The sequence below is a fragment of the Dermochelys coriacea genome, chromosome 4, assembly GCF_009764565.3.
Source record: "Dermochelys coriacea isolate rDerCor1 chromosome 4, rDerCor1.pri.v4, whole genome shotgun sequence".
Classification (NCBI taxonomy): domain Eukaryota; kingdom Metazoa; phylum Chordata; order Testudines; family Dermochelyidae; genus Dermochelys; species Dermochelys coriacea.
Genome location: NC_050071.1, coordinates 122,125,939 through 122,138,260, shown reverse-complemented (window position 1 = coordinate 122,138,260; position 12,322 = coordinate 122,125,939). Strand labels below are relative to the sequence as shown.

General features: G+C 39.7%; 1 protein-coding gene across 4 annotated transcripts in view; it reads left to right on the top strand.

Annotated features, from left to right (window-relative positions):
- AFAP1 (actin filament associated protein 1) overlaps window positions 1-12,322 on the top strand; it is a 167,994-nt gene that overhangs the window by 92,071 nt on the left and 63,601 nt on the right. For all 4 annotated transcript variants that reach the window (XM_038399813.2, XM_038399819.2, XM_038399814.2 and 1 more), the window contains 2 exons: window positions 3,785-3,893; window positions 10,871-11,082. In XM_038399813.2, the coding sequence (XP_038255741.1) occupies window positions 3,785-3,893; window positions 10,871-11,082 (321 nt within the window). The remainder of the gene's footprint in view (window positions 1-3,784; window positions 3,894-10,870; window positions 11,083-12,322) is intronic.

Sequence of the window (12,322 nt, the reverse complement as noted above, 5' to 3'; positions counted from 1 at the left end):
ATGGCATATTTCACATTGGTAGATGTGCAGGTGAATGAGCCCTTGATGGTGTGGCTGATGTGATTAGGTCCAAGAAGTGGACAAGAAGCTGGATATGAGTAAACAGTGTGCCCTTGTTGCCAAGAAGGCTTACGGCATTTTGGGCTATATAAGTAGGATCATTGCCAGCAGATCAAGGGATGTGATCATTCCCTTCTATTTGGCATTGGTGAGGAGTACTGTGCCCAGTTTTGGGGCACACAGTACAAGTAAGATGTGGAAAAATTGGAAAGAGTCCAGCAGAGGACAACAAAAATGATTGGGGGCTGGAGCACATGATTTATGAGGAGAGGCTGAGGGAACTGGGATAATTTAGTCTGCAGAAGAGAAGAATGACGGAGGATTTGATAGCTTCTTTCAACAACCTGAAAGGGGGTTCCAAAGAGGATGGATCTAGACTGTTCTCAGTGGTAGCAGATGACAGAACAAGGAGTAATGGTCTCAATTTGCAGTGGGGGAGGTTTAGGTTGGATATTAGGAAAAACTTTTTCACTAGGAGGGTGGTGAAGCACTGGAATCTCCTTCCTTAGAGGTTTTTAAGGTCAGGCTTGACAAAGCCCTGGCTGGGATGATTTTGTTGGAGATTGGTCCTGCTTTGAGCAGAGGGTTGGACTAGACCTCCTGAGGTCCCTTCCAACCCTGATATTCTATGATTCTATGCAGCAACAGATAAGCTTGAAAGACTATTTTATTTGGCTGATCATGTGTTCAGAGTAGGCCTGCAGTTTAGCAGAATCAGACAAGGTGTTTGTCTAAAAATGTAGTGTGACAAAGGCTGTCATCATGGGCTCATCAGAGGTGAGCATTGACAGCTCAATAATGAATGATAGGTAGGTTGGGATTGACTATGAATTGCCTTGAAAGTGAATACAAGCAGCTTATGTTATGTGTGATAGAGAAGGGGAGCCAGTGGAGGGATGCAAAGAGAGGGGTGACATGGTATGACATTCCAGGATTCAGTCCAGACCAGTGAGGGGTTGTGTCACCACCTGCCTTATATCCTGGGGTGCTTCACAATGCTTTGCTGCTGTACCTCCCAGCCTAGACTCCTCACAAATAGCATGCAGGTTACACTCTGAGTGTCTTTGTATAGCTCCAGCCTGCCCGCACACTCCAGGCATACTCTGGCTTCCACCAGCCTTGGTTACCACTTGCAGGCTGACCCCAACACATTCTTAGTCCCAGATTTTCCCTAGAAAACGTGTTCTGAAGTGTCCAGCCCTCTTGGAGTGATAGTTGAGATATTTTAGGTCCGATGCCCCTGTAAGAGAACAATATACAACAGTTTGCTACTTTAATTGAAGTTACCAAACAATTCACAACACAGGTTTAGTTTTGATTAAAAAATAAAATAAGTTTATTTTACTACAAAGAGAGAGATTTCAAAGGAGTACAGGTATAAGGAATTCAAGTCAGAAATGGTTACAAGAGAGAGAAAGATAAAACACTTTCTAATGCTAAAACTTAACAAAGTGGACTTTGTTCAAGATAAATTCTTACCACATGCTCCCAGCAAAAAGGCTTACCAAATTTCAGGTCAGGATCTTTCCCAAAGTCAAATGGCTGCTTCCTTTGTCATTCTTCCACTTCCCCCATGTCCAGTAGAGAAAGTGGTTGGTGGTGTTTACTAAAATGAAGATCTGTTTGTTCCTGCTCCTCTTCCATGCCAAAGAATGGTCATTTGACAGGTGATTGCCCATCAGCTTTGATGATACTTGGCTAGAGGTGTCATCTTTTCCTGTCTTTGAGAAACTGGTTTACCTAGACTTGTCTGGTAGGTATAAAATGTGTTTAATTTCAGCTCATGTTTATGACATTACATATAATGTTTCTACACACATTTCACCATGATATTATGGACCAGTGAGTTACTAGTTTTCAAATGCTACCTCACAAGATGTATTTTGTACAAAGATTACTATAGTAGGCTATGTAGTATGTAGGCTGTGAATACAGGGGTAGATTTGGTCACACATGGTCAAAGTGATGTGCTTGGAAAATGCAGCAGCATTCTGAATAGATACAAGCAGAGCAAGATTGTGTTGATGCCAGAGAGAGGGATGTTGCAGTAATCAAGACGTGAGATAAGAACTTGGATGAGAGTTATAGCTATGAGGATGGATTTTAAAAGGCTGTAGCTTAGAGATGTTATGCAGAAAGAATCAGTAAAATTTAGACATAGCATGAATTTGATGACCTGAAGGGAGGGATGATACCCAGGTTACTGGCTTCCGTGACAGGCAGGATGGTGGTGTTGTGCCTAGTGATTGGGAGAGGAGGTGGGAGGGAGGAGATTAACAGCTGTTTTAGGTTGAGCCTGCATTAACGTTAGATATCTGTAAGGAGATGTCGGAGACAGGACGTTTGTTTGGTCAAAAGGAGACTGGTCTAAAAGAGAGAGGTAGATCTGAGATCTCAGCATTGACATGGTGTTTGAATTTGTGTTTGCAGATGAGCTTATCCAGAGATAAGGTGTAGAAAAAGATGTAACATAGCATACAGTAAACCTGTGGTATTGAAAGGAGGTATACAAATTCCCTTCAGTGTGAAACTGTAGGATTAAGATCTTGTAGCAAACATAAGTAAAATCTATAAAATATAGTGGTTTTCCTGCTTGTCAAAGAAATATGACAGTAACCTGATATGGTATAAATCATGCAGTACTAAAATTTACCTTGCTATTGTATCAGCCTATCAGCAACTAGTGTTTAAAATTCGAAACAGATTATATTTAGAAAGCCAGCATTTTAAAATTTTGATCTGGTATATGAAATATTTTTTATCAGTAAGTGTCGATTTTCTGAACTATTATATTGTCACCTCTCAGAAGGCTCTGCATAAAGTTATTTGGATTAACTCATTCATTCAGAAATATAATGTAACTGAAGAACTAACTGATCCCTGAACTATGAACTAGGTGATCCACCAAAGGTCTTTTCCAGTCCAGTAAATTTGGTATTAAAATGGTCTGTGCATTGTTAGTGAAGGGTATATGTATGTCCTTTTACAACATGAACATTTGTGTGTCTGTAGAACAGCACACTGTTAGCATCTTCTGCCCTGATCGTGTACAATTGTCTGCACAGAAAAATCCTTGAATGGGATTCCATGCAATGATAGAATCTGCTGTGTGGATTCTATTGTAGGATCCGAGTTTATAGTTCTTAATTCAAAAAAAAAAAAATAGTCTTCCTTTCAAGATGTTAGCCTGTAAAATGTTTTTGACCTCTTAACTATTTACCATTAGTACACGAGTATTTTTTTGTAATGTAGTTTCCAACTCCTTTATCCCAGTTCTGCTACTCTAATGATGCTGAGTAATACTTTAGTCTGCATGTTGTCCTGCTGGAATCACTTGTAGTATTTACAGAGTAAGGTACTGCTCGACATGAACAATGGAGACAGATTTGGGCCCTTTGAGGCTTCAGAAGATATCACCAGGATATGGAAGATGGTGTGGCTAAATTCCCTCTGCTGCTTTGCTAATGTCAACCACTAACCTATTATTTTATTATAACAACCCATGGGGAGCTTGAAACTTGGACCGATTTTCTTTCCAAAAGCTGCTACTCTCCACAACCTCTGTTGTATAAAGAAGCAAAAAGTCACAAGATAATTAGTTGGCATTGCTAACCTTAGTAATGGTCCCATAATTAGCAGTGAACATTAGCGGACATCTTAGGTGCATTTTATTGATCAGTGATCTGTTGGGCTTTTGATCTCATTCATTTCTTTCTTCATTTAGCCACCAGATAATGGGCCGCCACCACTACCAACATCGTCCCTTCCTGAAGGCTACTATGAGGAGGCGGTGCCACTTAGTCCTGGAAAGGCTCCTGAATATATCACTTCCAGTGAGTAATATATATCCTGATGCCATCCTAAGCAATTGTCAGTTTTAGTGACTTTCAGTGTTTTAAAACACGAAGACAAAAACAAAAAAGAAAACTGTTCTCTCTTTACATCCTCTATAGTTAAGAATTTTATATGAAGGACTCGCTATTGTCCATGTCTATAAGGATAGATTGTGGCTGGTTTATGACAGGGGATCAGGTAGGCATGCTGGACCCCACAGCAGTTTCTGATGTGAGTGACCAGTATCTCCAATGCTATCCTGTGACACTAGTTCAATATCAACTGGGGGACAGAGTGCTACCTCCTAATTAAACACCAAAACCAATTACCTCAGCACTCACGTCTCCCATGATCATATCCAAATACTTACCAGTCTAATCTATCTTACACTGATGTACGATTGGATCACAGTGATAGAATGATGGCATGCCTGCCATTGAACAGTTGTGCAGGTTTAGCGAGCTAGACATTTAAGTACTAAAAGATGGAGGGTGTTTTCCAGTGGGTTGGAGGAGGTAAAAAGGTTTCTTTTGCTGCTCTTATTTATTGTCTGGCAGAGTTAATTCATCACTTCTGTATGAATACTTTTCTGCTGGATCATCATCATTCATGACCCTAAATTTGTTGACCATCTTTATTGTTTAAATCTAAATGAATGACTAAATAAAATCTGTTCTCCTAAACAATAAAACATGAGAAACATTATAACACTAACAAATGATCTGTGTGCCATTTGTACACTGTGGTTTAGGGAGAGTCCTTTGTTTTTCTTGGAGAATGATATGTATGCATTAGCTCTAAACCTTTTTTAAAAAAAAAAAAAAAAACCCAAAGAAAATCTGGCACTTGTTAATAGGAATAACTTAACCTAGGCAATTCGAGCAAAAAAATAAGAGTTCCAAAAAATGTAAAATGAATGTAGACACGCTCAGCTTCAGCAGTGCTCAGGGACTGTCCACTCCCTGCTTCTCCCCCAGAAATAGTGCAGGGTGGTCCTGCTCACACCCTCTGACCCAGTGAACTGCCAGTTCGCGGTTAGCTGCTAAATGCAAGGGCCCAGCTCAAGGAGAAAATATTAACTAGATTTTAAAGTACTGTACAGTAGTTGTTTCTATGGGGCTAAAACCCAAAATATGCTAACCAAATTTCAGACTTATTTTTATTGACCTTCATTACTATCCAGACCCACAGGAACATTTAGGGGAGATGGACTATCCCTCACTCCCATAAATCAAAGTTATAACTTTCACAAAAGTTATATGCATAACTAGCGTAACTCATAACCTATGTTGCCTCAACTCTGCTGAATTCCATTACCTTTAGTATTTGTCATCCAATCCTTTAACCCCTCTAGAAGAATATAAGTACTGTCAACAACTCTGTTTATCTGTAGTAAAGTAAGTGGCTAAATTCACTGTAGGCTTTCTTCAGTGCTTGTTACCCATCTACTCTAGCAAAATTCCCATTGAGCTCATTTGTGCTAGCTTGTCTTATGGCTTTGTGAATAATATTAACATAAGTGACTAAAATAAAACCACCAAACTCATTTTACTGGTAATAGCTGCAGCCAGGATACGGTACTGTTTTTGAGGTGGATGTGATTGAGAAGACACAGATTCTAAGGGCCCAGACTACAAGCACAGCATCATGAAGAAGTGGAGGAAAAAAAGAGAGAATGCTAGCTCTAATGGATTAAATAAATGTTCAACCGGATGTAACTCTCTCTATAGTATATGTTTCTTCATACAGTAGAACCTCAGAGTTATGAGGGGATCGAGGTTGTTCATAACTCTGAAATCTTTGTAACTCTGAACAAAATGTTATGGTTCTTCTTTTAAAAGTGTACAACTGAATACTTACTTAATACAGCTTTGAAGCTACTATGCAAAAGAAAAATGCTGCTTTTAACCATTTTAATTTAAATGAAACAGGCACAGAAACAGTTTCCCTACCTTGTCAAATCTTTTTTTAAACTTTTCCATTTTTTTAGTAGCTTATGTTTAGCACAGTACTGTACTGTATTTGTTTTTTTCTTCTTTTTTCTCTGCTGCTGCCTGATTGCCCACTTCTGGTTCCAAATGAGGTCTCTGGTTGACTGGTCATTTCGTAACTCTGGTGTTCGTAACTCCTGAGGTTCTATTATAATAAGAATATTTTTTCTAATATAATTAACAGTAAATAGGCTCACATCTTCCATGTTCCTATAAAAAGGTGAAAAATCCACAGGAGTATAGTTCATAAAAGCAAAATGATGGTGATTTCCCTATCTGTGGTCTGTAAATAAATATTTATCTGCAGATAAGAACAAGTTGAAGTGTGCCTCTGCTGATGATGACTTTTTTTCCATCTCCATTTATTGAAAAATACTGATCCAGAGTGACCTACTTTAAATTAGCTTCAGGTTAATCCTTTGAATACCTTATTGGGAATAATGTGAAAATGTGTTAGAGTATATTATTTTCCTTAACAATTTGTATTTTTGTACACAGAAAAGCATGTAATTCATACAACAGATACTAGAATAACCATCAGGCTCTGCCAAAAAAAAAATATATAACTAGGCTTGGAAGGATTAGATTTTTACTGGTCAGTGTCGATGAACGTTGATTTCACGTTCATACACAACTCCCCCCCAAATATGTCCATTGATAACAATCAAAATGTACAGCTAGGCAAGTAAGAAAAATGCTACTTGAGAACTTAGTAAAGTTTGATTTAAGATACTTAACTTGTATATTTTGACATGTGATGTTGACAATTTGTGTTTTGACAGTTTATAAAGCATTAATTTTTTAAATCCCAGGGTCTACTGTAATTAAATTGATGTCTGGCTCCCCTATTGTCTGAACCCCCCATAATTTCCCACAACTGTGAAAATTTAAAATTGAGAAAAATTGGAAAAATTGCTTTAAAATAAACATTGATATTATCTGTTGAAATTATATTTAAAAAAAATGGAATTCTGCCTATACAGTACATATTACAATGTACTGCCTCAAATGTATGCTATTGCCCTTTGCTGCATAGAGCTTAGACTCAAAAGTAAGTGGGAGCTACTGGATGCTCTGCACTTTTGAAAGTCAGACCACTTAGTTTAGGAACCTAAATGAGGATTTAGGAGCCTAACTTTAAACACCTTTTTAAAATAATCTTGATCATTGTGTATGTTCTGCTGGTATGAAATTTTGAGGTCTAGCAGAAGGTCAAGTCACTGTAGGTTATAGAGACATTTAATCTCTGGCTAGTGAGTGTGGATAGTCTTGAACTCCTTCCCTCCACCCTTTGTTGCTGGGGAAAAAGGAGCAATCTCTCTTTTCCTTGATACACATCAACCTTAATGTATTCTGAGTGTTGGGTTGGCATTCTCGACTACCCTGTCCTCCCACAGTGTCCTGTCTGCTGCCGATGGGGTGGGGTAAGGTCTCACTACTCCCCCTTCCCCTAACTTTTTAAAAAAAAATCTTTCCAATGAAGTTCACCACTGTACATCTCTGCTGTAGCTCATTGCATTGGTAAACAGTTGAACTGACAACTTGCTTGTCAGCTTCCCTGTTGTTGCCATCAGGTTTCTGAATTGCTCCAGTGGATCTGCATCTTTCTCATTCAGATCACACTTGGAAGGTTATCTTTACAACAGCAAGGACTAGAAACTTTTTTTTAAAAGGAAAGCTTAAATCTGCAGGCTTATGGCAGAGGTCTATAAAAGTATGAATGGTGTGGAGAAAGTGAATAAGGAAGTACAGAGGAGGTGTGGTGAGGAAAGGTGAGGATTTACAGTGCCAAGATTATATGATTACTCAGTATTGATAATTGCCCTTGTTTGTACCATGATGGCAACAGAAATTGGGGTAGAAGGGAGCCAGGTGAGTAAGTATCTTATGCAGGGATAAATGACCCAGCTCAAAGGGAGAACTCTGTGTGTTAAAACAATGTGCCAAAATAAGATGTCTTATAAAATATGACTTGGTCTGTAATTATATATATTTTTTGATAATGTGTATATACATTCCAAATCAAGACTTTGTAAATTGTTGGATGCAGAGTGGTATGATGGTGTTGTGTGTCTGTGTGTATGGATACTTGAAATGCAAAACTAAACCTTTAAATTTGGAGTCCCCACTGGCACCTCCATAACTGGGATATTAATAACCTTGATGAAAGTATGTGGGTGTTGTGAAAAAAAGTGAAGTGGTTAATCAAATGACTTCACTGAAAAGCAGTGACGGAAACAAGATATTTGCTTGGGGCTTGAGGTAAAAAGAAACCAATCCTTCATAATATAGTATGGAGACGACTGATAACAATGATATTTGGTAGGTGGAAAATTCTTTCGTGGAATATGAGAAAGTTAAAACATCTCATAAAATGGAAATGGTTTATTACAATACAGCGAAGACGGATATATTATTGCCTTTTACCTCCTCAGTGTCAGATACACTAAAAATGCAGATAGAAAAGGTATTTTGCTAGGCTCTCATCTGATGAGAAGTAGTTATCGTTCTGTTCACATAACATTACTTCTTCAAAGTGTGTCCGTAATACAGCAGAAGAGTCTTAAATGTGGCCTAATGAAAGCAATATTGGAAGTGTGTAGATTCTATATGCTCTCTTATTTGGAACTGATCTTTAACAAAGAGCCTTATCAGTTCATTTTGGAGATAGAAATCCCACCTGTGATTAAATTGATAAACACTGTCAGGAATGGGGGTCCCTTCTTCTCACTTTATTTAAACACTATAGTGGTTTTTTTGCCTTTTCTGCTCTCCACCACTGCCCCTCTGTGAGCTTCCCACAGCAAGTCCGCCCAGGCGGGGTCCTGGAGAAGCCAGAGGGTCCTACCCCCCAACTTTGCAGTCAGACGTGACTCTCAGCCAGCCAGTAAAACAGAAGGTTTATTAGATGACAGGAACATGGTCTAAAACAGAGCTTGTAGGTACAGAGAACAGGACCCTCAGCTGGGTCCATTTTGTGGGGCAGTGAGCCAGACAACCCCGTCTGCACTTCACTCCTCATCCCCGGCCCGCCCCAAACTGAAAACTTTCTCCAGCCCCCCCCTCCTCTGGGCTTTGTCCCTTTCCCGGGCCAGGAGGGTACCACTGCTGGCCACCTCTTTGGGAGTTTTCAGATTCAGAAAAAAGAAAAGGAGTACTTGTGGCACCTTAGAGACTAACAAATTTATTTGAGCATAAGCTTTCGTGAGCTACAGCTCACTTCATTGGATGTATTCAGAGGGAATCTGGTGGCAGAGTATAGAGTAGAGTCACAACAAACTTTAAAATTAAAAAAGAAAATATGGCTTTGGACAGGGAGTAGGACACCCCCACCCCACCCACGCCGCCCCAGCCCCACTGCTAGAAGCTGTGAGCAGAGCAGGACATGGGTGGCCTAATTGTGCCCTAGATCACTGTTAGATTGGAAGAGGGGAAGGAGGCAACTCATGGCCCCTGAAAGTATTGCTGGTCCTGAATACAGGAAGAATGTAGTGTGAGTCAAGAGCTGCCTTTCAAGGAAGATTATTGTTGCCAGAGGGATGGACCAGGATTCTGGATATCACTCTAGGGCAAGGAGATAGTCAGACCTCCCTGAAAATGCTGGTTTAACTACTGAATTCTGCATTTTCATGTCTAGTAATTTCACCACTTTAACTCTTCTGTCTCTGCAGGTAACATGTGGGTGTTCTTTTGGATGTCTGAGTTTGATCAATGGCCTCCTAGGCATTTTCTAATTTAGTAGTGTAAACTTTCATAGAGCTTCCTGGATAACCCCACCAGAAGGGCGTTTTTGTTTAGGCTCTTTTGTCCTGGTTTTCAGGGAGGTAATTAGAAGAGATGGAGATCTCACATATTATTTTACATGATTATGAGAAAATGAACAGTCTTTAATATAAAACCATTTTCCAGTTTGCCAGTTTAAATTAAATAATAGACAATCCCTAACCTTTCCCACCCTTCCCTTTTATTTCATTTATTATTTTTTTAAACAAAAAAAACCTTGTCGTGTTTCTTAATTTTGGATTAATTTCTAGCTTTTAGCCGCTGCCTTGTATTGGCTTATTGCTGAGTGCTGTCATTCCAGAGCTTAGGAAGGATTGTACCTTCTGGAGCTTCTAGGAATACCAGCTGGCAGAAAGGTTCTCATTTAGTAGGGGGTACAGAGTTCTGTGATAAAGATAACAAAGTTTTGCAGTAGTAGAGAACTAACTCCTGGCTCTTGATAACAAAGGGGGTGATAGGAAGCCCACTTAAATCAGAGTCTTGCCATTGATGTCAATGAGTTTTGGATTAGGCTAAGGAACATAAGGGGAGAGTTTCTTCAGAATGCTTTCAACATCAGCAGAGGCACTGATACAATCAATGGCACTGTCTACATTAGCATTAATTGTCTCATGGTTTGTAACTTGTTGCTATTATAATTGTATGATATTTTGTACAGGCGTGAATTTTTCTACTGTATATGGTGTAAAATATTTGAACATACAGAAATACTTGATTTCTTGTGAGCTCTGTCATACTCCATGTTTATTTCTTTATGTGCTATGTCCTTAATATTTACATTTCTTTCTTTCCATGCAGACATTGTCAGCAAGAGTTTAGTATTGCATTAAGGAATGGGGAAAGATTATAATCGCTTCCTCTAGAAAAGCTGCAAAAGGGAGGAAAATGAAATTGCAAGTAGCATTTTCAAAATAAGCAGTATCTAAGTGCTAAGTATTAATTTGCAAGTTATAGTTTTTAGTTAAAATTCCAGGGGTATAATTATGGTTCTATAGTTAAATCTAATGATGATGCAGTTCTCATTTTTATAGCATCTTATACTCAATAAACTTAATGTATTCATATTACTGAGGATTGAAAAATATATTGTTTTTGGTTTGTCCAGAATAAAAGGTAGTACTTAAAATAGATCCAGTTGTTCAGTTTTATTGATGTTTCATGGTTGATAGTTTTAACTGGGTACTTTTATACTTTCCTTAAAGATTATGACTCGGATGCTATGAGCAGCTCTTACGAATCTTATGATGAAGAGGAGGAGGATGGAAAAGGGAAAAAAATGAGACATCAGTGGCCTTCTGAGGAGGCTTCTATGGACCTTGTAAAGGATGCCAAAATCTGTGCCTTCCTCTTGAGAAAGAAGCGATTTGGACAATGGACCAAACTACTGTGTGTTATCAAAGAAAACAAACTACTGGTAATTACTATTTTATTTCCTTTGGCTAGATTTTGTTTGTAATTTAAAGATGTGATTATTTTTAAAGGAAAATGGCTTATGGTAAATATATTGTAAATAGCGATCAAGTTTAATATTGTTGTCAGAGAGCATGAACAAGGGCCCCATATTGATCGATTGATTGCTTTTTTTAAAGCCACTTAGAACATGGAACCTGTCGCAGTGAAATTTATACCCTAGAAAATTCTCTGATGCAGAGAACATAGCCTGAAGCCTATTTCTGTCTAATATATTTCATCCCTGAAACCTTGCAAACCCAACCCTTATGGATGCAAAAATCCCACTAGATTCTGTGAGTTTTCCCTATATAAGAGCTTTTGGATCAGACCCTTAGAGAGAAACAAGTCCCTTGGTAGATTGAGCAATCACTTGGCAGCATATGTTATTGTAATGTATATACTTAAAACTAAACCTTCACCATCTGTTCTGCTGTAATTACAGATGCAATATTCACATAGTTCACAGCTGCATCATAGAAAGGAAAGATGGAAGTGATTTAAATGTCCTTGTGTTCATTCTGTAGAACTCTATTATGTTTCTCTCATATAGTGGTCACCAGCTGCAGGTCCATGACTTAGTAAACTCCCTGCTGCAAGACTTGTTTCTGTTTAGTGAAAAAGGATTATCTTATGAGCAGGGCTGACCCTAGGAGAGTGCGGTGCCCGGGACCTAGGCGCTGAGTTTCTATCATCTGGGGTGTGCTCCCCTAGCTCCAGTAGGCCCTGCCCCCACTCCTCCCCTTCCCCAAAGGCCCCGCCCCACCATGCCTCTTCCCCACCCAGTTCCCCCCTTTCCCGAGCGCACTGCATCCTCGCTCCACCCCCCCCCCCCCCCGCGCCTCCAGACGAAACAGCTGATTGGCAGTAGGCACTGGGAGGTAGGGGGAGAGGCTGATTGGTGGGGCCCACCGGCAGGCAGGAGGCACTGAGTAGAGGGGGAGGTTGGTAGGGGGGCTTCTCTTTGCCCCCCCTCCCGCCTCACCTTCCCGCCCGCCTCCTCACCAAGCGTGGGGCCCCACAAAGCGCGGGGCCCAGGGCAGTCATCCCGATTCACCGTACTCTAGGGACGGCTCTGCTTATGAGAGGTTTTCATTTCTGTATTATTAAAAAAACATACAAGGGTTTTAAACTACATCCTAAATCATGTGAGGTCTGTTTACTCTCTTCCTGTGTGGTGTCCACAAAGTTGCAATTAGCGGATG